Source organism: Podarcis gaigeae, assembly GCF_964106915.1.
Source record: "Podarcis gaigeae genome assembly, chromosome: 15".
Classification (NCBI taxonomy): domain Eukaryota; kingdom Metazoa; phylum Chordata; class Lepidosauria; order Squamata; family Lacertidae; genus Podarcis; species Podarcis gaigeae.
In genome coordinates this window covers 25,009,069-25,036,330 of record NC_139692.1, presented here as the reverse complement: position 1 = coordinate 25,036,330, position 27,262 = coordinate 25,009,069, and the positions used below count along the sequence as shown (strand labels likewise).

Genomic DNA, 27,262 nt, shown 5'->3' with positions numbered 1-27,262 from the left:
GTAGCTAGACAGTCCGGGGCCTGAGGTCCCCGCTCCTCCTATAAACAATTATTGTAGGAAAACAGAGAGATTTCATCCACGAGGCATGTGTAGAAGAGGGTGGTGTGTGTGCATGTATGTATGTAGGGTGTTTAAATTGGTATTCAAGGATTTATGGGGCTTTAGGGCTAAATTCACCACATACTGACTTCCCCTCCCTCAAACCAGGCAGAGTTGAGCTTCCTTTTGTTTACTTGTTTTAGCCTTAGGTCTGGCTTAGTGCATTGAGTGTGCTTCTTGGATTGATGATTAGCAAAAGTAAAACCAGTAAAATACAATTGCATATGGCAAGGAAGTCTCAAAATAAATGCAGCAGAGTTGGCAGCTAAAAACCAGTGAAAGGGTCTTAATATTTTAAAAGTACTGAAGAACAGGACCAGTTTGGCCGGGTGGCATCCTTGTTATCCTTTAGGTGATGGCTAAACAGGTGTAGGGAGAGCATTTGACCATTTCAGTGCCACCACAGAAAACAGCCTCCCACATACACACACAACTTCTGCCTGCTTAACCTCCCAATGAACACCCTGTTTCATGCTGTATGTTTCAAGCAGTCAACTCTTTGAGATTAGCCACATGATGGATTCCATTGCAGAAAGTTCTTCAGATGAAAATTGATATGGAACATTGGAGCGTAGGAAGCTGCCAAACCAAGAGTCCATCTAGCTCTGTGTTGTCTATATTGACTGGTACCTGCCATCCAGGATTTCAGACACTGCATTCTCAGACCTTGCTGGAGGCTGAACCTGGGACTGTCAGCATTCAAAGCGGGTGCTTTGCCCTGAGTTACATACAGCCCTTCCCCATTTGCTGAAGAATGAGCAATGCTTGAAAACAACTTTGCCAAATTAGACATGTTTGTACAACCATGGTTATTGGAGCAGGAGCTCAATGCCAAAGTGTTCAGCAGGGGCCAGGTTCAGTCCTTAGCCTCTCTGCTTAACGGATCTTTAGTGGAACACGATTCTGCTTGAGACCCAGTAAAGCCACCGCTAGCCTGCACTAGGTGGGCCAGGGGTCTGACCTTGCTATAAGGTGGTGTCATAAGCTGTTGTGCCTTATCCAGTTGTTGGGTGTTTTTTTCCAGGCAAGGCAAATGCAAACTACTTGGATTTGTTGTCAACTGCCTGTTTACCGAAAGGTTCCGGGGCAGCGTGTACAAACGTGTGACGAAAAACTAATTCAACCACAACATATAAAATGCAAACAAACTGAAACTCAAAACAAACTAAAGGGCAAATGAGGACAAACAAAACCCTTAAAAATGCAGTAATGCTACACTGCTAAAATGCCTGGGCAAATGGGAAGGTCCCCTCCTGACACCCAAAAGTTGTCAATACCTCCCTGAGGGAAGGATCTACCCCATTCAATTTCTTGTCCTTTTTTAACAGGACAACATGCCCAAGATGGTGATGGAATACTGGACTGGATGGTTCGATAGCTGGGGAGGACCTCATAATGTGTTTGATGCAGATGGTGAGTTGCTGTTCTCCCTCATTTGCTCCACTTTCCCTTCTTCCCTTCCTCCTCCTCTTATTTATTCTTTTAGGGTCTGAATTGCTCATTGCCTGACACAGCTTGACCTCTCTCTTTACTTCTTTCATCCTCGTCAGATGAAATGGGTGGCTCCCCAAGCAGGGGTGCTGCTTAATAGTTAGTTATCTCAGGGACAGGCCAACATGGTGCTCTCTGGATGTTGTTGGACTCCCAACTCCCATAACACAGTCAACAGTGAAGGATGCTGTGAGTTTTAGTCCACCACCAACATCTGGAAGGTCACTGGTTCCTCACCCCTGCCTTATCTCTTGGCCAGGCACTGAATCTGATGGTGTTTAGGCACCAGGTGAAAAGTACCTCCCTTCTTAATGGCTTTGAATAGCTTTTTAATGACTCCTGTCCTGCTGCTGCTTTTAAATTGTTATGTGCTGCTGTTTAATTTCATTCTCGTAGATTTTTCTACATCCTAATGCAATGTTATCAGTTGCCTTCAGAATCTTGTGCTGAAAGGTGGGTGTAAAATGCTTTAATAAGATTAGCATTTTGTTTTTTCTGGGGATGTTCAGGCTGAGTGGGGAAGGTAGGTCCCTTTGCCGAGAGGAATGGGGTTTTGAGTGGGGTGGGGAGTGGTATTGGTTTGTTTTTGCTTCAGGGTTTGTTTTTGCAAAGTAAGGACTAAGCACTCCTGTGCAAAATGAGTGTTATTGTTAGGCAGGAACTGAGCTTGCAAGGCAGCAGTGCCACATTGCAGAAGGGACTTCCCTGATCCCGATGTCTCCGTGGACGCTCGTTGTTTGTACTGCAGCAATACATCAAGGCAATTGCTAGCTCTGAGGCACTCTCAACCCTTTGCTTCCCTGCACAGAAATGATGGCAAACATTGAAAAAGCCATCAAAGCGGGGACATCCATCAACCTCTACATGTTCCACGGAGGCACTAACTTTGGCTTCATGAATGGTGCTCTGCATTTTGACGAGTACAAGGCAACCATCACCAGCTACGGTAAGGTGTCATTGACAGTGCATAATTAAACTGTGGAACTCACTGCCCTGGTAGGCAAGTTGCTGGCCACCAACCTGGATGGTTTCAAAAGAAGGCTTGACAAATTCATAGGGGAGAAGGCTATCAATTGCTACTATCCACAAAGGCTATACTGTGCATCCATGGTCAAAGGCAGTAATGCTTCTGAGGACTAGTTTCTTGAAATCACAGGAGGAGGAGAGTGCCCTTATGCTCGATCCTTCTTGTGGGTTTCCCATGGGAATCACAGTTGGCCACTGTGAGAACAGGGTGCTGGACTAGCCAGTCCTGCAAGCCAGGGCTCAGTGGCAGAGTCTTTGCTTTCCTTGCAGAAGGGCTTCAGCTGAAAGGGCTGGTGAAAACCTCCAGCCCAAATCCTGCTCTGGCTGACAGCAGTTCTGCAAGGTTGTTGGCAAAGGGTCCCCCCACCCCCTGCTGCCGCCCATCACCTGTCACTTGTCCCTTTTAAGAGAGATGTCAGAGGAGTGAGCCTGGAACCATTTTGCATGCAAAGTGTGTTCTCCCTCCCACTCAGCTCCTGTGCCACTCAGCTCCATCCCTCCACAAGTGGGTTGTTGTTGTTTTGCACTCGTGCAGTGATTTTACTGATATGCGGTGGGTGGAGGGGAAGCTTGCCAAAAATGGCTGTGCTATTTATTTACTTAAGGCCATTTCTGCACCACTTACTACAGGGAAGTGCTAAGAGGCAAGGGGGTGTAAGGGGGGCGCTGGAGGTCACTGAATCAAGTTCATCAGTTTTGTTGAATTAGTTGAACTTAACAGTTTTAGTTGGATTCAGAATAAATGTGCAATTAATCATTACTGTTTTGAATTATATTGTGTTATTTTTTTTAGTGGATTGTGCAAACCACTGTTCTGAACAATGCTTTTTATAGGTCAGCATAGGGCACTGGGGATGAGTTTATGGAGCCAAGGGGGCGGTGGCTGGAAAAAGTTTGGGAACCACTGCTCTAATAGCTGGCCTTAAAGCTTAGGGAAGGATGGAGTACCAGAAGTCTCTAGCTTCCACCAGCCAGTCCTATTTCGCTTGGATTAAAGATGCAAGAAGTATTCACTCAGGAGGAATGAGCTTTCCTGGTTAAGTAAGGCAGCCTGGCATTTCCCCTGAGCCAGGCGTTCTTCCTAACTTTGACTAATGACGCTGCCTTTTCCCCCAGACTATGATGCCGTGCTGACCGAGTCCGGAGACTACACCTCCAAGTTTTTCAAACTGCGTGAGCTTTTCACGGGCCTTGCAGGTAATTTTGGGAATGCCATGTGATTGTGGGTGGGAGGAGGCGCGCCGTCTCTGCTTCCTCCTAAGTGCCAGCCAGTGCCACAGGGGTGGAGCTTGGAAATTGGCTCCCCGACATGTGTGTGCCAGTCTCCCGCTGCTCCCCATGTAGCTACATCCTGTCGATTAGCCAGGAGCACTTTCCGAAGCACGAGGAGAGACAAAGGGAGCGGGGAGCATCTTGTTATGGAAATGGCCCTTTCAGCCGACTTCATAGCAGCGGGGAGAGTGCTGCCGCTAATAGCAGCGCCTGCCTGCCAGGGGAACGTTCCACGCCAGGGAACTTAAATGCAAATTGGAAAGAGGGAAACTGTTCAAATATCCTCTCCCCCCCCCCCCCGTTTATTTTTGGGACTCCCGTCAGCAAGTTGATGTACCGCTCTTAAGGCTTGCCACACTTCTGCTTGTACGGTGCCTAGAAAGTAGGAATCCAAGTGGTTTTCCACCCGTCCCACACTTTCTAAGCATGTGCCCAAGCGGTTTCCCCCTTGCCCCGATTTTTCCAGGAGAAGTCCACTTTTTTAGCTCTAAATCAGAGCAAACGTCAATCTGGAGAAAACCCCAATTGCCATTTGCTCCTATTGAAACAGTGTGTTTTCCGCTGGGGAAAGCAGCTGAACAAGAGGAAATGCGGATAAGCCCTTCATTTCTTCACCACTCACAGTCCTGCGTCAGGGATTGTCTTTGAATAGGCTGACTTAAGGCACAGTTGTGGGCAAAAGACTGCCTCTGAGACGGTACTGAGCCAAAAGTGAATATTTAACTAGATCTCAATTTTTGCGAGTGTCTTCATTTTATTAAAATCACCTCCTGTTTCTTGCATATATTCCCCCCTCCTTGTCAATGGAGGCTGTCTAGCACCTTTTGTTCCCTTGGCGGGGCTGCCTGCCGCTCCTGCTCCTGCTGTTGTTGCTGCTTCTTGGTGTTATTTTCATCTTTCTACATTTCCAACCTCAGTGTTCTCTGCCTCATTTGCCCTCACTGACCATTAACGCTTTTGATTGTGGTGACCCATGCGGTCTTTTGTCAGTGATGCCGAAGCAACAGGTTCTGAGTCTGAGATTAGGTTACCCCAGTTGCCCATAAACAAAACCATGTGGGGTCACCACAGCCTATTAGATTAAATCACGGTGAGGGAAAGTGAGGCCAGGGAGACTAAGGGCAATGAAGAAGAAGAATAGTGAGAAGACACAGTAAAAAAATGGAAACAAAGTGGAGTTGAAGCACACTGGGAAATCACAAATGTTTGGGTTGGGTTTTTTTCCGCCAGGGTGTTGTTATTTCAGGTGTGGAGAATATGCTAATTTCAAAGCCAATAGCAATTTGGGGTACTTGAGAAGTCACTTTTTTTTCTTTTTTAAAAAGATATGCCTCGTCCTCTACCTCCTATAATCTTAAACAAGGCATCGTATGGGGCGATCCTGATGCAGCAGTATATCTCCCTGTGGGAGGTGCTGCCATCTCTGGTAGAGGTATGTACTTATTTTTATTTTTGGGGGGTAGGACCCCGGACTACAGCCTATCAGAAGGAACGCAACATGAGTCCATGGCCACATCTGGCTTCCATGGCTAGTCTTGTCGCAAAATGTGCTGCGTATAGCTCAAAACAGTGTGGCAAAGACTACTTCCCAACAGGAAGAGGCTTTGTGATGAGTTCCCAACATCCCTGCTTAAAGCTTGTCAACTGCAATATCTGTTGACTGCTTGCATGCAAATATAACGTTTACGTGTCTCCAATATATACTAGACACTACGATTAGCAAGGTGTGAACATGCAGGTGTGAGCCAGTCCTAAAACCCTTTCATTGTTGGAATTGAGCCCTTCCTTTCCACACACTCAGAACTAAGCACACAAAAGCAGCGTAAGCTAATAGCTAGGGATGTTTCAAGCGTTTCACTAATGGAATGGTCAAGAGCACGGTCAGGGTAAGCAGAGTTCTGTTTACAGCCTGCTGTAAATGGGGCTGTGCTCTCCCTGATTCTGTGGCCCATTGCCCTCCCCTTTCCCTGATTAAGGCTCCGCAGAAACTTAGCTACACCCAGTCCCCTTTGGAGCATTTCCTCCCCAAAAGGTACCAGGTTCTGGTCTCCTCACCATCAGTGTGAAATGGCTTTTTTTTGTGCTTGTTTGTTTATTGAATTTATATTCTGCCCTATACCCGGAGGTCTCAGGGTGGCTCACAGAACAAAACCAGAATGCAAAACCACAAAATATATAATCAAAATAAAAACAACCCAGTAACTGCCCCCCCAACCACATTTTGAAAGGGCATAGGATGTCAATCAGATCAACAAAAGGCCTAGTTAAAAAGTAATGTTTTTGCCTTGCGCCTAAAGGTGTATAATGAAGGCACCAGGCGAATTTCCCTGGGGAGAGCATTCCACAGACAGGGAGCCGCTGCAGATAAGGCCCGTTCTCGCGTTGCCACCCTCTGGACCTCATGTATGTCTGATTCACACTGAGGAGAAGGCCCCCGGAAATTCATTTTCCTGCTAAGGATCTGGGACTTGTAGTCGCAGTCAAGTAAGGAAAGACCCTCTTCCAGAGATGGAGAAATTGACACCTCTGCATTCCCTTTCTCTCAGTATAAGGGAATTTAATCTGACAAATACATGGACCAAGAAACCCAGATGAAATCATCTGGACTCAAGTTAAGATTCTGTCTGCTCACCCCAGGGTTGGGGGGCGTGTTCATAAAGCTGTTTTACTGTGCAGAGAGAGAGAGAGAGAGAGAGAGAGAGAGAGAGAGAGAACTATCGAACTGCATGGAACATATTCCTGAGTTAAGACACGCTTAGGATTTTGTTGAAAGTTTGCGATTTCTGCTTTGCAGCCCTTGAAATCCGAGCATCCTATTAACATGGAGAACCTCCCGGTGAACAATGGGAACGGACAAGCTTTTGGATATATCCTGTACGAGACTGTCATACCTGGCGGAGGAGAGCTCCATTCACATGACCATGTCCGGGACAGAGCACAGGTGGAGATTGTAGTCGGGTTAAGTCAACAGCCTCTGCTGGGGGTCTGGGATGGGTGGGTAAGACATTAAGGTTACTTTAATTAACTGAGTGACCATAATGCAACCTTGTAAATAAGAGCATGAAAGTTAACTAGCGTGTAGAAAAATATATGGGTTGGAATAGGAAAGGTGGAGAACTCTGCCCCTCCTGCAGTATCCAGTTTCATTTTTATTCTGGACGTAGAAGGGAGGGCTCTCCTCTTGACACCCTGCTTGGTTTCTGTGCTGGCTACAGAAGAGGTTTCAAGCAGGAAGTCTCTCCCAGCCCTTCCTGGAGATTCCAGGGATTGAACCTGGCGCCTTCTGCCTGCAGAGCAGATGTTGAGCTGAGTTACAGCCCTTCCCTATGCAGGCTGAGGGTGATGGAAATTGGAATCCAACAACACCTTGGGAGCTTTAGCAGGTGAGCCACTCCTGGCTTAAGCACAAGGCTGTTGTAAGGCTATTCTCAGAATGAAGACGTGTCAAATCCCTGATGTCTCACTAGCTTTCCACACACCACTCCCTCCCATTCTCTGTGGAACCTAAGTGTTTTTAGACATGTGCTTAAAGGTAGGGATGTTTCCAGGCTGCGTCCATTTTGCGTGTGTGCCCATTCCTAAGTCTTTTATACGTCCCATTTTTGCATCAGTTTGTGATTTAAAAAGAAGTATTAGTAGGAAGACTTGTATCCACTTAAGTTTTAAATAGGCGTTTTATCTCAGTATGTGCATTTCTAAAAATACTTTATCCTAAAATAAGTATTTTTTAAAATGCATTTTTGGGTACCTTTTACAGGCTGAGAACTGTATTGTAAAGATTCAGAGAAGAGAGGGAGATCTCCCCATTTGGGGAATAGGCACAGAGATGGTGACTTTCATTGATCCTCATCCCTGTGCTTTTGAAGATGGAGGAGCTACCAAGAGGGCCCCTTCTGCTGATATTTACACCCGAGAGGCTCTTTGGGGAAGAAGGTGGTCCTTCGGATACTTATTTTGTTATTGCATAGTGTACCTCAGATAAAAGCACCCGATAAAGTACCTTGGCAGCAGATTGTAACCCAGAGGGAGGTTTATATGGGAAGAGGCATAGCGTCAGGTATCAGCCACCCAAACATATCTGTTGATCCTGCATAATCTGGATTCTTTAATAAATGTGTTTTCCCCTATTCTTAAGTGCTGTTTAAATGATTATCATAATAAGCTTACAGTCAAAGCTTGGAAGAGACCCCAGCCATCCCTGTTGCCACTGGGCGAGGGGGAATTTCTGTTCCTCCCTCCAGCCCCTAAATCCCCTTCTAATCCTCTGGATTTTCACAACTGACAAATGAGGCTCTGGCTGTTTCTTTTCCCACAGGTGTTTCTTAATACTCTACATATTGGCTACCTTGATTATGTCAAACACCAATTGTCAATTCCTGATGGGCAGGTAAGCAGTCGGAAGGATTAAGAGTGAGTTGCAGGCAACAAGTGCCATTTGTATCTCTTTCCCAGATGTTTTCTGGTGGGTGCCCTCAGGTATGCCAGGCAAGTTGAATCCAGCAAGTTGAATCTTAATTTCAGCGGGTCTGCTCTCGGGGCTCATCCAGACTTCCTTTTGTGCTGCGTTTCTAGGCATAAGTCCAATCTTTAAAGCTCCGTGTCTGAGCCGTTTCATTATTATTATTTTGTCCCGCCATTTAAAAAACAACACACGTTTCCCCCCTGAATTGGAGGAAACCGCAATCAAGTTTTACATGGATTGCCATTTCCTCCAAATCAGTGGTAAAACGTGAGTTTTCCTGGGAAAAGTGCCAGGACAAAAAAAAACCCTTGCTCGGACATGGAGTTTTATAGCACCTGGAAAGATAGCACAATGGAAAAGGAAATCTGGATGCGCCCCAAGAGTAGATGCACTAAAACGTACTCTCCAACAACAGTATTTAGGTTTGCAGGCTGAACCTGCAACTCCACTGGCTGAACTTTCCCTGCAGCCAATTAAAATTGCCCCCCGAGACGAATTAGCTAGAGGTTTTAATGATAAATCTACTGATTAAACCCACTGAAGCTTGCTGCCCGAGTGTTTAAGCATACATTGTCTGCTGCTGATTTTATTTCCCAAGTTTGAAGATAGAAAATGGAAGCTCCCAGTGTGATCCATAGCCCACTTTTGCAAGAGATGAAATGACCAGTGTGTTGATCCCTTCATTTGATTTTTTAAAAGCCCCAACCACCTGATAAGTGTTTTCTTTTGTTTTTTTAAGTATGAAACTGCTTCACAAGTAGGAGATTGCCGGAGATTTCTTGATGACAAGCCAATAAGTGCTGCACCATAGCAGCTTCCGTTTTAACTTGCAACCTTTTAGAACTCAGCCCTAGAGAGGAATAGGTGTGCTAGGGTAAAGACAGATGGAGCATTTTTACCTACTGGGGCAAAGACAGATGCAGCGTTATTAGAGCAGTGAGGCTGTCCTGGAAATGCTGAGAGCAATCCAATATTAAATCTGTCTTCACCCTAAGAGGCAGAGCAAATTCTCTTCCTGCCCATATTTCTGCATTTCTCTGTATCTCCTTGTTCTTAGATTAGGAACTGTCCTTAATTGTTCCTTGCAGGGATACAGGCAACTCCGGCTCCTTGTTGAGAATCGTGGGCGAGTCAACTATGGGCGCAATCTGAACAACCAGCGGAAAGGTGGGCTGGGCTACTTCCCCCCCTTGTTACATTAATACTAAAGAATCATGTTTTTAGTGGGTTGCTTCACCATTCTTTTTTTTCTCTTCATTCTGAAGATACAATAAGCAGGACTCTATTTAACTCTCTGCTTTTTAAAAAAAATATATACCCCCCCCCCCGGTAACTCCAAATTTTTGTGCCAACAGAAACTGAATTCTGTAACCTCTTTAGAGGGAAATGAATAATTTATGCAAATCTTGCATAGTTGCTCTTACTTTGCATAATTTATTCTGCTTCTACTAGTTGTGGGGAACAGCAGGAAATATTTCAAAATCCTGCCCCAAGCCATTGATACCTTAATCTATCTGGCTCCTGAGGTTTCAACAGGTAGTGCTCATGCACTTCGGAGTGTAACTTTGCAGTCAAAAGGACTAGAAACTTGTTTTTTAAAAAGAAACTAAAATCCTTAGCAAGCTGGATTCTGTGCCAAATAGGACATTGTGTGTTTTTTCTTCGTTCCCTAAGAATGCCAGCACATACTAGCCCTGTTTGTAATTATCTGAGAGTAACGGGATTGCTGCCTTGTTGTAGTTTGTGTGGTAGGCCACACTGGTTTACCGACAAAGAACTAAGACATAGGAGTTATGACACCTACTGCCACAGTTGGTAGCAAGGGTTATGGAGGTTTTTTGCCATTGAATTACCCTCCACAATAGGTTTTTAAGCAGGGAAGATAGATGAACAGGTTCTCTAGTAGTAGATTTCCTGCACTAACAGGGTGTTGGATTAGATTACCTTTGAGGAGTCTTCCAACTCCTGTGGATGTCTGTTCAATACAGAAAAAATAGCATTTAAAACAAATGATCTCCAAGGAAGCACACTCAGCAAGTTGACCAAACACAACCCACAGCCGCCACAAAATTAGCAATAGAATTAACACCAAAACCAATTACTAAAGGCCCATTAAACAGAGCCGACTTTGTTTGGAATCTAATGGTTAACAAAGAAGGTGCCAGGCAGATCTTTCCTGGGAGTTCCTCGACAAGGTTGTGCATAAATGGCCCATTGAAGGTATATTTCTTACTTGAACAATTGTTCGGCATTTCGCCTGATATTTATTTCAGAGCCGTGTTAGTGCTTCCGAAGCTTTGATTTGGCAGGCATAACACACTTGCTCTTTCACTCCTTTGCTTTCATCACCTTAATTCTTGGTCAGTTGCAGCCAGCTACGGAAACTGATGCATGGGAGATAGGAGAATGGCCAGCCGCATGGAGCCTCTCGCTCGGGGAGTTTGGTACAGCTTGTGTTGCAGTGCCCAGTTTGGTGTGATCTAATGTGCCAGGTTGCTTGTGAGTCTTCTCGAGTGCATTTCTGGAATATCCTTTGCCCGAGTCTGCTTTGGGCACAAACACCCCCTGGCTGGCTGTCCTCTCTCTTTGCCTGCTTCTGTTGTGATTGTGTGGAGTTTGCTTTGGAGCAGGGAGCTGATCTATGGAAGATCCATTCGCACAGTGCTGTACATCATCAGCCAACTCTTCTGCAGCTTGAAAAGCAGGGGATTAGAGGATTTTTTGCCTCATTGCCACAGCCTTTTATGAGAAATCTTTTAATTTATTTATTCTCTTGAACAACATGCAGCCTATTTTCCCATTCTATTTGCACCCAAGCCCCTCACCCCTACCCTTTGTGGGAAGGCTTCTAGCTCTGGTTTGCATGCAGAAGGTCCCAGATTCATCCCCCAGCATCTCCAGGTAGGGAGAGAGAGACTTGTGTCTGACACCCTGGAGATCTGCTGCCCATCGTTGTCAAGAAAACTAAGCTAGATAGGCAAAGGCAAAGCTAGATGGTATGAGGCAGCTTCCTAATGTCCTTTGTGTTCACCTCAGTTACTCCACATCTGCTCTTATCCCTGGGATGCCTTCTTAACATATGTAACCTATAGTCTAAAGACTCCCGGCAAGCATGCAATATCCAGAAATCAAGGTTCAAGTAGCTACAGAACTAACTCCTCGCCGCAAATGCAAATTTGGATGTGTGTTTCTTGAGCAGCTGCCTCTCGCTCTCCCAGTGCTGCCTGGCAAACAGCTTTGGAAATGAAAACAGAGTTTGTGTTTTGAGACGCGATGCAGCAATCTGCCAGTTAAAGTGTCAGGGGGCTGGATCAATAATCCCCACTAGGTGTGTTCAGCCCTTTGGGCTAAAGGAGCTCTTTGGACGGTAGCAATGATTCAGCGACTGGAATCTGGGGAAGCCACTGCAACAAGTGGAATGATTTCTGCCAATGTAGTGGAACGTCCCCTCTCTCTTCGATACCAGTAGGGGCCTTACGGGCCCTAATCTTCCTGCAGAGGACAGCTGCTGCTGAGCACAGCTTGCTCATTCCCTCTGCTTTCAGAGTTGATTCATCAGCCTCACTGCTCAGTTCGGCATTTACTCTTGTCTCTCTTGCAGGCTTAATTGGTGATATCTATCTGAACAAAACCGCCTTGAGGAACTTCAAGATTTACAGCCTGGACATGAAACCCAGCTTCATAGAAAGGTTTGTGCAGATACTCAACACCCGCATACCCCGTTGTCACTACTTGTTTCCCTCTTTCCCTTATTTACAGCAAATGCATTTGGCAGAGGGACAAGACCTAGTTAGCAACTCCACCTGCCAGGCAAGCCAGCATCTGGTCCTGGAGTGAGGTGGCAAATCATGACCAGGTAGCTTGCGAAAACACACAGAGCACTGCAGCAGCCCTTCCTTATCGATGCCTACATTTCAGGCCTCTTCTTATTTCTGCTCAAGCCCAGCAGCTCAGCTTTGCTCAGTGGTCCCATCAAAACTGTTTGGATGGGTAAAACCAGGGGCATAGTGCTGCTTGTGTGCACATGTGCGTGTGCACATGTGCGCCAGGCATGGGCAGAGTGCACTCTCCCATAGGTGGGGGTGGTGCGTGCTTGCCCAGTCCTCATCATTGTTGTGTTTTGTGGTAGCCAGCAAAGCAGGGATTCTGTGGAGGGGAGTTCCACAACCTAATGGCGCCTTGCCTGAAGAAGTCCATTCTTTCCATTTAAAAGAAGGAAAGAGAAACCTGAAATTTCTGGGGTACTGAATTCTGTACATGGGACCATGCCAGGCTCCAGGACCAGGAACAAGCCTTGCTAGGGATGGCACAGGCAGCGGCCAGCAAAGCTGGGCAATAGCAAATCCTTTTCTGCCACTGGGCTTCCTCTCTCAAGCTTTCTGCCTTCCAGATAGCTTGGACTACAACTCCCATCAGTGCCCCCCCCCAAAAAAATCCTGCTTCTAAATCAGCTGTTCCTTTTTTTAAAAGTGTGATCCCAGGTCAAAGCAAATTTTGCTTTTGTTTTGTAAATGCAGCTTGTTTCTTGGCTAAAATCCGAGGGTTGTTTTGGTGGGGGGGGGGGGTCGTCTTCCTTTCTCTTTTTTGACCTTTAGGAACTTTGGCGACCGAGTCACAAAGCTCTCCAGAAAGAGATTGTTTCCCTTGCCAGGTTGCAGGTTGTTTAGCTGCAGCTCTCTCTCCATTTTTTTCTGCTGTGAAGGCGCTTGCATTTCCAGGGCCAGCTCCATCAGCCTCCTGTCCCCGCTAGAGTCATTTGCAGTTACAGGTGTTGACTCTTTGGAAAGGATAAGAAGAAGGTGGAAATCTCTTTGTGGGGTGCCAGAGCGTGCAGCACTGAACCGTGGTTGTCCTGAGCTTAGCTCAAATAATGCCACCGCTGTTCCTGTGACTGTTTCAGGCCAGTAATTTCCCCTGAATCAAAAGGGGCTTATCATCCCACGCAGACTGATAGCATCCTCTAGAGAGGCTTTGTGACCGTGTATTGTTTCTGAAAATCAGTTGCTGGAAGCCACAGGAGGGGAGAGGGCCCTTGTACTCAGATCTGGTTTGTGGGTTTTCCACAGCCATTTGGGTGGCCACTATGAGAACAGGATGCTGGACTAGTTGGGCCATTGGCCTGATCCAACAGGCTCTTCTTGTGTTCTTCTTGCATTCCCTTTCTAGTCTTCTTTGATCCTGCTTTTTCTGGGGAGTCCTGCCTTGTGCACAATCCATGGCACCTAGGGCAACGTATGCAGCAAGCAGGCTCAAGTGGTGAGACTTTTCCCAGATTCTGGCATTTTGGGAAGGAAGGAATGCATGCCTGAATAAAGCTCGCTGTGTGCAGAAAAGCAGGCATTAAACAGGAAGAATTCAGGCTAGTTGACTCTTTGCTGTACTTAATTTCTATGGACAGGAGCAGAGGCGTAGTGAGAGGGGGTGCATCAGAAAGAGCTGTGCCTTGGGAGTGGCAGAGAGCAGCCCTCCTTGGCTGCAGCGGCTCCATCACCAGGTCAGGTCTGACCCAGCGGCGGAGAGCAGGAGAGCTTACAATGCTGCTGCCCACCCTCCTTGGCTGCGAGGCGCCTCGCCCCCGGCCACAGAAGCTCTGCCTCTGCCACCGGCTCAGGCCTGCCCTGGTGGCAGAAAGCAGGGACCTTTATTGATATTTTAAATGTTTTATTGCACACAGAGTATATCCTTACCACTGTTGTATTGCATACAACACAACAGTGTGTATTGCTTAGTATGTGCAGGCTTTACCTTGCTGCCTGGGGCTGGTAAGAGTTGTCGTTCACAGCATTTGGAGGGCACCAGGTGGGCAAAACCTGGCTTAGCAGATAAAAATAAAACATCATTCTTTTAAAACACACACACACACACACACCCCTGGTCCTTAGAGAGTTGCACAGGATCAATGTTGAATGTTCTTCCCGGAAAATAGCTCTTACTCAGAGAAGTCCCACCCACCCACGCAGCACGTGTGGATCATCCTGAACAGAACTCAGGCCCCAGTCAATTTTCTTCTCTCCAGAACTATGCTAGATGATCCATTAGCCATTTAAAACCTGTTTGCTTTGCGGACGTATAGGGCAGAGGAACAATCCCGCTGAGCCAGCGATCTCACCTCTCACAGAGCATCTCCCAGTTTGCTGCCGCCGCCGACTTAGCGCATCTGAAGGAAGCCCCTTTATTGGATTAGGGCCCTGGAGTTTGTTACAGCACTGTCGCCTCCGGGCATGTAAAAGGGGCCTTTTAATAAGAAAATATACACAGCCCCGGGGAGCTGGAAGGGATTAGATGGAATGCGAACTGGCATTCCCCGTCTCTCCGTAGACGTGCAGTCGTCTCGCCTGCCGTCCTTGAGGTTGGGGTTCCTGGTTGGTGAGAAAAGGGAGGTGGAGTTGCCTATCTTGAAAGACTGCTCATCTCATCTCTTGAGCGTTCACACTGGGGCTGCTCTTGATAGCAAGGTGGCAACCTGGAGGTGTGAGCCGGAGGGAATCAGAAATGGGAAAGGTAAAGAGAAAAACAAAACGAAACCGGTGAGGGTTTGCTTGTTGCAGAATATACGAATCAGCTGAATATTCCTTGTGCAAGGAGGGATGCAGGCGATCATTTTTCATAGCTGTCCTGTTCTGCCAATGCAACAGTGCCTAGAAACCCTAACACGGCTAGATGAGGGCTGAAAGCTGCTGCCTTCCTTGGAGGCAGGTGGTGGGGAGTTGCCGCATCATGGAAATGCCAGTTGTTGAAGCCTTCTCCGAACACTCCCCCTCCTGCAGCTCTTACTCAGCAATTAGCCCTCACTGCAACAGAAGGAAAAAATGGAACCTGCGGCAGGATGTTGTGGTGTGTTCCAGCCAGCTTTCGAACAGGAGCCTTTTCATCCTACACACACACATGATCTCCATCCTTGGAGACTTTTTCTGGCTATGATGGTGTTGGTGTTATTTACTAATTTAATAGTTGCTGGCTTTTGACGCAGCAGCTCAAAGTGATTTACAATATCTTAAGCAAAAACAAACACACACACAAACATATGTTAAAACCAGCATCAAGAAAACCCTGTATTAAAGCATCGCACCCACACAAAACAGCCACAGATAGTTAAAAGCCAAAGGCCTGGTTAAAAGGAATGTTTCTGCCTGGCACCTAAAGATATGTAATGATGGCGCCAGGCAAACCTCCTTGAGGAGAGCATTCCACAAGCGAGGAGCCACCACTGAAAAGGCCTGGCCTTATGTTCTCACCCTACAGACCTTGGCAGATGGGGCACACAAAGAAGGGCCCCAGGTGACGATTGCAGGGTCCAGGTTGGGGAGAGGCAATTACCTTGAGTTATTGGTTTTTAAAGGGTTAAATAACAGGTGACGGGAAAGGCATGTACCTAAACTCTGGGGTGCTGCTGCCAGTCATAGTGGGCAATACTGGGCTATATGGAAACATACCTTGACTTGGTATAATAAGATGGTATCTTTATGTTGCTATAATCCTTGAGGGCTCATGTTTGACACTGTCCACCTTGAATGTGAGCATTTTATAGCAGTTGTGGTTGAGGTCCCTTTCCCATTCTCCCCTCCTGAAATTTTCCCGTGCAGTGCAAGGAAGAGCAATTTTAATCTTTGAGAACACATCACCCCCCAATTCTTGCTCCCCCAGATACTTAGCATAAGCTCTTGGGGGCTTGAGCCAAATTCTGTTTTTTTGCTGCTGTGAGCCAAATGAGAGCCAGTTCACATAACTGTGGAAAAGTTGATATTCTGTGACTTCCTTTTAGTGTGCAGGGGGGTGACTAGGGCAGGGTGAAGAAGAGGATGTTTGTGACCTTTGATGTGTGGCTGGATCTCAGCTTCCCAAAGTGGACTTGAACCAGGATGCAGCCTCAAAGCATTCACAAGGCAAAATTGCCAACCAGTAAGGCTCTCCCGGCATCAAAACTGGTCCCCAAAATTCTCTATCCTGGGATGCAGCTTCTTCTTTTCTTATCGTCATCTGCTTTCTCCCCGCAGCCTACGTGGGACCACTCCTTGGAGCGCCGTCCCTGACAGTGCAATGGGCCCAGCGTTCTTCCGAGGGACCCTTCAGGTGCAACATATGCCTCAGGACACTTTCTTGAAGCTAGAGGTGAGTTGCTGGATCAGAGGCCTTAAGAAGAGATGCTGGAGAGAAGGGCCTTTGTTGATGAGCCGTTGGGCTTCTTTTTAGACAATACGGTCCTTGGCAGCAAGAATTGTGTATCCGCTACAGCTAGAGATGTGCAGAATCTGTTCCTTTATGCCTGTGTGTTTTCGCCTTCCACACTATCATCGTATTGTTGGAAATCTATGCATTTTTTGTGATGCACATCCAAGCCATTGCTGTGCACTGATTAGAACATTATTAGCTGCAGCTGGTTGGATTGTACACCGTGAGCCTCATTCAGAGGAACAGACAACTGAATTTGTTGTGCATTCCACATGAAATCATCTTGTGAGACGTTCTCACCACCTTTTTTTTGAGGGATGTGGGAGTGAGGTGCAGGGAGAATCTAGTACAGTAGTACCTCAGGTTAAGTATTTAATTTGTTCCGGAGGCCTGTTCTTAACCTGAAACTGTTCTTAACCTGAAGCACCACTTTAGCTAATGGGGCCTCCTGCTGCCGCCACACCGCTGGAGCACAATTTCTGTTCTTGTCCTGAAGCAAAGTTCTTAACCTGAATCACTATTTCTGGGTTGGCGGAGTCTGTAACCTGAAGCATATGTAACCTGAAGCGTATGTAACCTGAGGTACCACTGTATTCACATTCTAAACTCCTTAAGTTGATATTTTTGCTCTACAGTATACTTAACAGAAAATTGATCTAGGTTTGATTTGATGATAAATCTTATAAAAACTTCCACTTTTCTAGGACACTTTCTGAAACATGTAAATGCATTTTTATTTATTCTTGCAGTGGGAATAGGAAAGTGTGGCACCAGTCATGCCCCAAGTGGTCTTGGTGCTTAGCTGAGTAGGCACCCTTATAACTATTTCCTTTTTCCTTTTTCACTTACTTACTGCATTAATATCCCACCTTTCTCTCGTGGAGCTCAAGGTGGCATGCAGGACTCTCCCCATCCTCATTTACTACCCACAACAGCCCTGTGTGAGGTAGGTTAGGCTGAGAAGCAATGACTGGCCATCCAGTGAGCTTTGTGGCTTAGTGGGGATTTGAACCCTGGTCTCCCGGGTGCTAGTCTGATTCCCTAACCACTGCACCACATTGGCTCTTTTATGGCAGCATCAAGTTTGGAGAAGGAGGTGGTGAAAGTTTTCTGCCATTTCCCCATATTTGCCTAGGCCATCTGTAGAAATCTTAGCTGCATTCTAGAATGTCCACATATTCTGTTACTGCACTCCTGACCCATCTCTGTTTCCTAGGGTTGGAGCAAAGGTGTCGTCTTTGTCAATGGGCAGAACCTCGGTCGCTACTGGAAAATTGGTCCTCAAGGGACACTCTACCTCCCAGCCACATGGCTCCAGCAAGGGCACAATGAGGTGAGTTGCCCGACTGGTGCCCACAAAGCCTGTAATAACCTACCTTGGCAGAAACCAGGGGTAGGTCAAATGCCTCGCCCTCCAGATGATATTGGACTGCAGCTCGTATCAGCCCTACCAAAATGGCTGATGGCCAGGTATCATGTATTTGTTTAGCAATATTTTGTATACCGCTTAATTGAAAAGTATCACTAGTATAGAATATATTCATTAAAAACAGCAACGAAAGCAGGACTTTAAAACACGTGGATAGTCATAGTGATCAAAGTGCAGATAAAATAAAAATAGTTTTAAAGGGGAAGTGTGCATGATAAAAAACAGCTCCGAGTTAAGCTCACATTTTAAAAAATATATCTATGGCATGTGATTAGCATTTGCGCAAAAGGTTGATCCTTCGTTGCTGAAGCAGCAGAGGAGCATGGAAGGCTAGGAGTGGACTCTTAATTAGGGAAGAATTATGAACTCTCTTAGTTCATGTGGTTGTTTATATTTTATGCTTCTGGGTGTAAATCTGAGAAATGTGCCCTATAACAAAAGGATGTGTGCGAACAACACAAAAGAAAGCTGGTTTCTTTTACTGCATTTATATCCCACACTCCCTCCAAGGAGCTCAAGGTGGTACACATGGTTCTCCCTCCTCCCTTATTTGTCCTCACATCAACCTTTTGAGGGAAGTTAAGCTGCAAGACTATGACTAAGGTCCCTCAGTGAGTTTAATGGTGGAGTGAAGTTTTGAACCCAGGTTTCAGAGCCTAGGCACCTGAATTAGATCTGCAGAAGTACTTTTTCCTTATGTGTGATCAGTGCCGTAGAGAAGCCAATGCCCTCCAGGTTTATTGCTTCCAGGGCATGCATGGAGTTTGCAAGGAATGATGGGAGGAGGAGAACGCTGGCTTGTCCACCCTTCACCATGACTTCACTGTCCCTGAGGAAAATGTGGGGAATGTGCTTGTGAAAGTTTAGAAGTACATGAACCACATGGAAGTATTCTAGCTCTTACTGATCCCAGCAGATACGCCTTTCATTTGTCAGATGCCATTGACAACAACTACTACTTTGTATGAATGCAGAGTCAAGAGTATTCCGTTACTTGTGTCAAACTGTTCCTTTTCTTTCCATTTCCTTCTCAGATCATTATTTTTGAAGAGCGTGCTGCAGGGCGAATCATCCAGTCCACAGACTTGCCTTTCCTCGGACGAAGCCAGTATGTGGGCTGAACCAGGACAGGGGGTGGGGGGCTTATCCCTGACTGCTTCCCCCCACCCCAGCTGGTTCATTTGAGGGCATGCGTCTGAAATGAATTTGTGGGAGGGAGGCAGGGAGGGCTTGGATGCAGGGAAGGCTCCACTTCTTCCTCCAAATCCTTGTGAAAGGCTTGCCCCCTGTCTCCATCGATGAATTTCCAGGGCGTGGGTGGAGTCTGGTTGCTGAATGCTCACACTGTCGATGAATTTAAGAGGCTGACTTCAAACACTGGAAGCAGGGAGGAAATCCAACGTATCTAGGAGTCCTTCCCTAGAGGAGTTCAGCTCTGCTGCTGGTTCTCTTGCCCTGGCTGGAACAAAAAATGCGGAGAATCTCTCTGCGGGATCAGTGTGCAAGGCCTGTCAGGGATCCACTGGATTCAAGAAGCTGATCCACAAGCAATTCGGCTTGAGTTGGACATCTTTTTGTTCTCTTTGACACCTGCAAGTAGCCGACCTCTCCGCTCGTCTGCTGGGATTTTCAGACAATTGAAGACCTCCTTACTGTGAAGAAAAGGGAATCTTTTTATTACTACTCCATTTTTAGTCTCCCAGTGTGGTCGTTTGGCTGGGCAGGACGGCACTTTTCACAATTTTTGCATTAGTCTAAGAGTTCAAGCCAAGGCATCTTTTATTGTTAACCCAAAAGGCACTCAAACTAGTTGCTTTCAGTTTGGTCCTTTAAATGCCAGCCATGGCTGGGGAGTCCCGTGAAAGCCATATTGAAGTGGGTGAAGGTTCCACTTTCGCAGCATGCTGTGAACTTGCATGCTTTCAGTTGCAGTTTGAACAAGAGGGTGCCAAGAACTCTTGCCGCTGGGGGCATGGAGCACCTAACACTATTGCTGTAACTCCAGGGCCCCCTGCCTAGGTGGATCCCTGCCATTGCACTGAGAACCTCCACGGCCCTGCGACAAATTCCTGCAGCCACTGACAAGCATGGGTGTGGGGGGCTTTTCCCCACGCCCCCAGTTGCTGGCGTCCCTTAGAAACACAGCACCGAGTCATTGCCATGGGGCACCCCCCTTGCAATGGTGAATGTAACGCAATTGGCAGATCTTGCAGAGCCCAAAAAGGAGACTGAGGAAAAGAGGAGGGGGACCTTTTAGCAAAGAGATGCACTCAGTAAAATCAAAGTCCGCACATACAGTCTTGGGAACTAGTGCAGCGATCCTGTAATTTTAGCATTCTGCGGGTGGGATTTGTATCAACTGTTGCTCTCTCCTTAGGCGGCTGTGGGAAACTTTAAGAGCCCATCTACACACTTCGCCAAATGATGGTGGTGGAGACTGTACCACTTCAGAATTCAGGGGTCTGTGTGTGTGCGTGCCATATTTTTTTGAACAATCTCCCTGCATGTAGTAAACTTGGGCAGCTGGGAGTAGCTAGCTTAACCATTCTCTCTTTATCATATCGCAGACATTTGCCACGCAGGTAAGGCTTCTGAAATATCAACCACCACCACCCTAGACACAGGATGGAGTGGTGCAGCCTGGAATTAAACTACCTTGGATGGTTGGGGAGAATCTGTGGTCCACCAGACATGGCTGGACTACAGCTCCCATCATCGCTTGCCACAGGGGCCAGTTGGGAGCTCAGCAACGTGCAGAAGGCCGCAGCTTCCCCATCCCTGTTGCAGTGCAGAAGCTGCAAACAGGGCTGCTTTCTGCATAGTCCTCAGGGTTGTCTCTTGCATCATGGGAGTGAGAGCCTGTGTTTCTTTGTAACCAGAATACCTCTCTGGCTCCTCTTGGCACCAGTGTGGGGCTCTAGCAGCACTGGACATCTGGAGAGTCAACTAGAAAGAGCGGATGCTTCATCTTTGCAGCACAGTGCCCCCCCCCGCCCCTTGTTTCCAAATGTTTAGCTTGAGAAGGCAATGCAAGGGAGAGGTGGACTGCATTTGCAGCCGGGACACCAGGCATTTTTGCATTGTGTAGCTGGAACACTGGCCTTAAAAAAAAAGAAAGTCAAAGGGAAGACTCTGAAAAGAAGTAATGCTTCACTCTTTTTTGGAGGACTGCTTCTCTCCCCACCCTTTTCAAAAACCGCTCCAAAGCTTCTCAGTTTCATCTTTCATGGTTCATAATCAAACACTGCAGCAGCCGCAACCAGGAACCTGTATTAGTAACCGTTTGGGGAGTATTCCCTTCTGCTCGGATAACATCTGCAAGACCTCTTGCTGGTAGCTTCCAACAGACTGCATTTTCCAAGCTGCCTCTCCCATGCTACAAATTGGGGGGGGGGAGGAGGGAATTTGGCACCCAACCTCCCAGATGCTGCTTAAGAAAAAAATTGGATTTGGCACCTGGTCTCCCAGCTACTGGTTAGGTCAGGCCATTTCAGGAAGCCATTTAACCACAGCCCCCTGGCTCCGCTTCCCTTCCTAAGCATTGCCTCCCCAGCGACCGCAGGCGTGAGAGATTTCAAGGGGCTTCTGGCTGTTAAAAACCATATTTAATTTTATTTAAGAAATTAAATACAGTTGGATTAAAATTTGAACAGACAGTGCAGCTGTAAAAAGAAAAGAAAAGAAAAAAAAGAAGAAGAACAAAACCAAACCCAGCATCCTCCATCTGGACCTTTTGCTGCTCACTCAAAGCACCAGCCACCATCCCAGCTCTCTGAGCCAATGTGCCCCTGTTTGCATCCGTGTCCAAGGTCTGAGCCTCTGCTGTCAACAAAGCGCAACTTTGCAAGAAACAAGCAAAAAGGATGGGAGTTCCTTGGGATGCATCCTGTTGATTCCTTTATTTATTTTCTCCATGATTTGCTGCAGCCTGGCAGGGTTATTGTTTTGCCGTAAATAAAACAGACACATGCAAATAGGAGAGGACAGCCATTGGGAACAACTCCTGCGTTGTAAAATCTAAAATCTGGTGGGGTTTTTTTAAAAAACAAAATTAAGCAAAATGCCTCTCAATTCCTCCCTCCCCTCCCCCAATCTCCTTTTGTAAGCTAGATCTGGGCTGTGTTTTAATTTTATGAAGGCTAGGGGCTCCTCGTCACAGAGGGGAAGCCTACATGAGCAGTTCTGCTGGATGTTCAGATTTCGCAACTGTTGAGTTCTGGATTTTAGTAAAATAAAAAAATTTAAAAGGCAGAGTTTTTCATAGTTGGAAACAAAAGAGCCTTCTTGGTTTAAAGGCTTGTTATTTTCCCCCCAGTTGATTGTTTTGATAAATAGTGCCATAAATGGGAAAAAACCCTAAACTTGCCTTTTCATTTATTATTATTTTAAATATCAGGAACTGTATAGAGATCTATCATTAGTCCAAAGAGCGGTTTGATTCCCCACTGTTTATGCATCTTAGCTAATTAGGGTTAAGGGTTTAAAAAAGTGCATTTTCCTGTACAGGGTTACTTTCCTTTAGCTGGCAGATACCATTGTGCTTTTGAAATAGATCAAATACCATCACAAAATATCATTTTGATATTATTATTTTTTTAAGGAAAGTGAAGAGACAGTGAGGGCACCTTGTACGTGAATGTATTTATGAAGAAAATTTGAAGGCGGCAGGCAGAATGGGTGGATCTTTCTTTGGTCTTTTACATTTTCAGAGGATTAACACAGTCTGTATCCACAGGGCAATACATTTCAGCCACAGATAACTTTCCATACAGCCCCTCCTACTCTCATCACCCAACTCTTCCCCTCCCCATAGTATGGATGGCGATTTGACCATCCATAAATAGGGCTGCACCGAGTCATGGGAATCTGCCTCTGTAATTCAGGAAGTGGAACTCTTAGCACCAATACGAATTGCCTGTAGACCATTTGGTCAAGTTGTTCCTGGAGTGTGCCACTTTAGAAAGCAGGTGCAGAAATCTGGTTGTTGTTCCCACATAACAGCCATACAGATATTCCCCAAATACACTCCACGTAGAAAATCAGATGTTCAGGAAGAAGCCAGTTTTCTTTGTGCAGGGGTTTTGTGTGTGTTTGGTGGCTGAGCCCTACCTCATTTTCAATTTGACATGGTCTATAGTCCAGGGCCATGGGCTCTGCTGTGTTTGGAGTCCAACACTCGCTGCTGATCTTTGGCCAATGCAGGAGCAATGTTGAACTGGCTTCATCTGAGCAGATTCAAAGAGAAGCATAGTCAGAGGATAAACGTGTTATTCCCCCCCCCCCTTTTTATGACTTGTTTCTCTCGAAAAGCAATAGTTGCACATAACCAAAAACTTGCATTTTATTTGCTCCCCAAATCAGCCCACCACCCCAGTGCAGATCAGAACACCCCTGACTTGTCAGTACATTTCCATGATTCTTGATTCACTCTGACCTTGTGACACTGGCTCCAACAGGCAGAATAAAGAGACCCAAGGAACAAAAAAACCTGCCACTCATTTCTCACATTAATTGTTTGAGGATTCTGCTGGCCTTTGCGGCATGAAAGTTAGAAACAAATTAAGAAAGGTAATTGTTTTTCGGTAGACCAACCAGCTGATCTGTCTTAAAAATAAAGTGCTGTACTTCTAACTCTCATTGTATGAGATAGGCAAAGGAACACCTATCTCCACTGAGATTTGGCCAACTTTCCTTCATATAAGGGCCACACAGAAATGTATCCTGCTTAAGCAAAAGCAAGACTGTGCTGCAAAAATGCCCATTTTTGAACAATGGTAACAAGTACGTTTTGAAATGGAGTGGTCCACATTAGTGCCACAGGGCACCACAGTCTTGTGTTTATTCTTGCCTATTTCCAGAGCATTTAAAAAATGCTTTGATCTATGGAACTCTGTACTGTAGCACTTCAGAATAGAGGTATGTTGGTATGGTTGAGCAGTCCTCTACATAATACTGTCACTGCATGTAGGACATTAAACACATGAGATAAAAATTCAGTGTAGCCGACTCCCCAATGTGCCAGCATGCCAAATGCAGGGAGGTTTTTGCTTTGTATTGTTTTGTTTAGGGTCCCACACCTCTAAATCTGAAGTGGTACAGACCTAAGTTGGCTTGCCTTGAAAGGTGTTTGCACCAATCCTCCACCACAAAACATGCATATTTGCATTGAAGTTGTCAGGATTAACAAACTAAATATTTGCCATTGGCCTGTGTCTTCCTGGCCCTCATTTGCCTTTTGACTTGATGACCAACATATATAGGCCAGAAATCCAGCGGCAAGTTGGTCCAAAGGGTTATGTGATCATTTTGCAATGCCCAGAACATAAATACAGGTTTCCTTTTGTCTAATCAAATGAAGGGTGAGCTGAAATAGCCTCCCCAATCTGCCACCCCTGTTCACAAGGTCAGCCAGTTCAGTGGTTTTCAAAGCATCACACATGGCTTTGGGCAGCATTGACGGATGCCCATTGAGACAGGCAGAACAGCAAGGAGGCCAGCAATAAGTGGAGCCAGAGTCATTGTCAGGCAGAGCCCTCCCCCCTTCGGCTGCCTGTGGGCAGACATGTTGGTAGGACAGTGACTCATTTCTCCAAATGGAGTAGCTTCAACTTCACAAAGTTGGAAAACAGACTGGAGGATGTACCCATAATCAGTGCCATATGTTCTGAAGACCCTTGGCAAGAAACTAGTGATATGAAGAAACCTTCTCCATTTTTCTCTCTACACCCTAGAAAGTTACAAGCAGGATCAAAACTATTTTCAGCCCATTGCTGGGAAATATCTTCTACTGTATGGTTTGTTGCTGGGGACGTGGTGGTGGTGATCAGCTCACAAGCCTTATCCTAACCCGCTTGAGGTTGACACGAATATGGGGAAAACCTGATGCCTTGAGTGATGTGTGCAGTGAGATAGACCCAGCTTAGAAGGGTCAGGCAAATGATCCACAAAGGAAGTCTGTCAGAGATGCCTTGATCTAGGTCAGTGGTTTCCAATTAGTGGCTCAGGGGTCCATGGAACGCACCCAGGGGGTCCGTGGCCGCGGCCTCATCCCTTGCCCCCCTCAACTAAATTTATGTTGTTTTTGCATGGCAATACCACAAATTTTATGGTCTGTTTTAGAGCTGTGGGATTTTTCAATATATTGGCCAAAATCCATTTTGAAATAACACCGCGGTAACAATTTTTGCCCGGAAATATGCAGGAATATATCACTCCTTACGTTAGGGAGAGCAGGGCAACCAACTTCAAAGCACTGCCAATATCGCACAATGATCTCAGCTGATAACACTGCTGATCTGAGATGCCTTCCCTCACACTGAGGGAAAACAGGGCAGTGGATTGCGAGGTGCTGTTTTCCCCATATGTTTACCGGACAGCTGCTCACCCTCCCTTCAAGGCACCGTGGCACTACCTTCCCCTGGCAATTAGGTGGAGCAGCTTTTCTCAGTCAGCAGGAAAAGAGCAGCAGCCACAGTGGATGTGCATCTTCGCTGGTGCCACTGCTGGTGCCACCCCCATCCTCAATCCCTCCCCCCAAGCCATGTGGTAGAGGTGACTCTGCTTCCTCTCCTCCCCCCCATCCAATCTCTGTGACTGCTCCTTCCCTCATCCCCATGCCTGATCTCCAATTTCAGATATCATGATATATCAGAATATTGCAATGCTTAGCTGCTGATATATTACAACGTTGAAAAACGGATATCTCTTAGCTCTAGCGTGTTTCTTAGTATACCTAAAATCCTCTGCACATTTTGTTCAAGAAATAGCTTTGGAGAAGTAACTACCACAGAGTTATCAAAATTTTCAAAAGTAGGGGGTCCATGGCTTGGCTTTTGAAAAATAAGGGGTCCTCAGTAATTAGCTAATTGGGAAGCACTGATCTAGGTTGTGTAGCATTAGCCAGGACCGGGGGCGGGGGGCGAGGACACAACCTCTTCAGTCCTCTTGGAGCAGGGGGGAGAGGTACGAATTGCAGGAAAGGGGCCCAGATGGTTATTTGCTAGTTTAAAATTAGCATTCTTTTTTTCTACTTCCCTTTTCCCCACATCATGGACAAACGCTGCCATCTTTTACAGAATAATAAATATAATTTAAGAGCAAAGGTGCCACTGCCAAAGGCAGTGTTCCTCTCAAAGTAGAGATCTGTTTTCCCTGGTTGTGCCCAAGTAGGATGTGCCTGCTAGGATGGGGACGGGAGAGAGGAATCCATCAAGGGTGAAAATTGCAACCATTGTCCTTATCAATATCCGTTGGAAGTCCACCCATTGGTCTGATCCTTGACTCCTGAAGGGAGCTTCACGGGCAGGCATTCTTTTGCCTTCATCGTCCTTTCCTTCCATCCGCACAACCTGCGAGGCACTGCACTTTGGACCAAAAGTGATGCCAACTCCATGACTTCTGTGCTTTTTCTTTAAAACAAAAAAACAAAAACAAAACTGGTTTGTCTCCAGAGGGTCAGTTGTGTTGTTTTCCTTCTTCATTCAAGAGTCTACGAGGAAGTTCAGGTAAGTCTGAGCAGTGTCGGTCAGTTTGAGAGTAACTGAGCTGAATAGCCAGTCTATTCGACATATCCAGGCTGTTCTTGGAGGCTGGCTGGCTGGCTCAAGGACTTCGCGAGAGGGAAGAGGCTGCAGATTAAAACATCAGCTTGAATGTCACAGATTTGCCTCTCAAGGGCAAGATGCTGTTCTTTTGCTTCTGGCCAAACCTTATATTTAAGTATTTTATCAAGTCTTTGGCTAGAATGACATTTTTCTAAATGAAAATGGGAGCTTTTTGCCATATTCTAACAATTTGTACCACCATAATGCCACAATGCTATGCATTTCCTTCCCCGCCCTCACCAACCAGCAAATGGGAAAACACATCACTGTGGCCGAATGACACCATATATATATTTATGTTTTTTAAAATGTGTACCCTGCTTTCCCCCATGTGTCTCAAAGCAGCTTTTTAGGGTGAAAAACACACCTTTTTAAAACTAAGTTGTGCTAAACATTACAAAGGAGATGGTGAAACTGAGACCCACAGCTAATGGTTTGTGAATGTAGGAATTCTAAAAAATGATACCTGCTATTTCTCTCTTTTTGCAACACAATGTCAGATTTCCACGTTTGGATCTGTGAAGCCTTTTTTCCCCTCGTTCACCAGCACGGGTTTCTCCGTCCTTGTGTGCCAGACAAGGATCTACATGAGAAGAAGGGAGGAAAGAAGTTAGATCTCTGTCACCTGAACATTATCAAACCAGCAGCACAGCTAACCAAATCCCCCAGAGGCTAAGTCTCAAATTCCACAAGTCTCAAAACCTTGGAGTA

At 46.1% G+C, this 27,262-nt stretch overlaps 2 protein-coding genes across 7 annotated transcripts in view; one reads left to right on the top strand and one right to left on the bottom strand.

Moving 5' to 3' along the window:
* LOC310832312 (beta-galactosidase-1-like protein 2) overlaps window positions 1-21,999 on the top strand; it is a 63,135-nt gene extending 41,136 nt beyond the window's left edge. For all 3 annotated transcript variants that reach the window (XM_083713980.1, XM_083713979.1, XM_083713981.1), the window contains 11 exons: window positions 1,428-1,512; window positions 2,399-2,536; window positions 3,733-3,813; window positions 5,214-5,320; window positions 6,683-6,829; window positions 8,204-8,275; window positions 9,439-9,517; window positions 11,952-12,039; window positions 16,345-16,459; window positions 17,736-17,852; window positions 18,983-21,999. In XM_083713980.1, the coding sequence (XP_083570106.1) occupies window positions 1,428-1,512; window positions 2,399-2,536; window positions 3,733-3,813; window positions 5,214-5,320; window positions 6,683-6,829; window positions 8,204-8,275; window positions 9,439-9,517; window positions 11,952-12,039; window positions 16,345-16,459; window positions 17,736-17,852; window positions 18,983-19,069 (1,116 nt within the window). In that variant the 3' untranslated portion in view covers window positions 19,070-21,999. The remainder of the gene's footprint in view (window positions 1-1,427; window positions 1,513-2,398; window positions 2,537-3,732; window positions 3,814-5,213; window positions 5,321-6,682; window positions 6,830-8,203; window positions 8,276-9,438; window positions 9,518-11,951; window positions 12,040-16,344; window positions 16,460-17,735; window positions 17,853-18,982) is intronic.
* Window positions 21,998-27,262, bottom strand: part of B3GAT1 (beta-1,3-glucuronyltransferase 1) — a 65,285-nt gene continuing 60,020 nt past the window's right edge. For 3 of the 4 annotated variants that reach the window (XM_083714108.1, XM_083714106.1, XM_083714105.1), the window contains one exon: window positions 21,998-27,134. In XM_083714108.1, the coding sequence (XP_083570234.1) occupies window positions 27,048-27,134 (87 nt within the window). In that variant the 3' untranslated portion in view covers window positions 21,998-27,047. The remainder of the gene's footprint in view (window positions 27,135-27,262) is intronic. The other variant, XM_083714107.1, reaches the window with a different exon arrangement.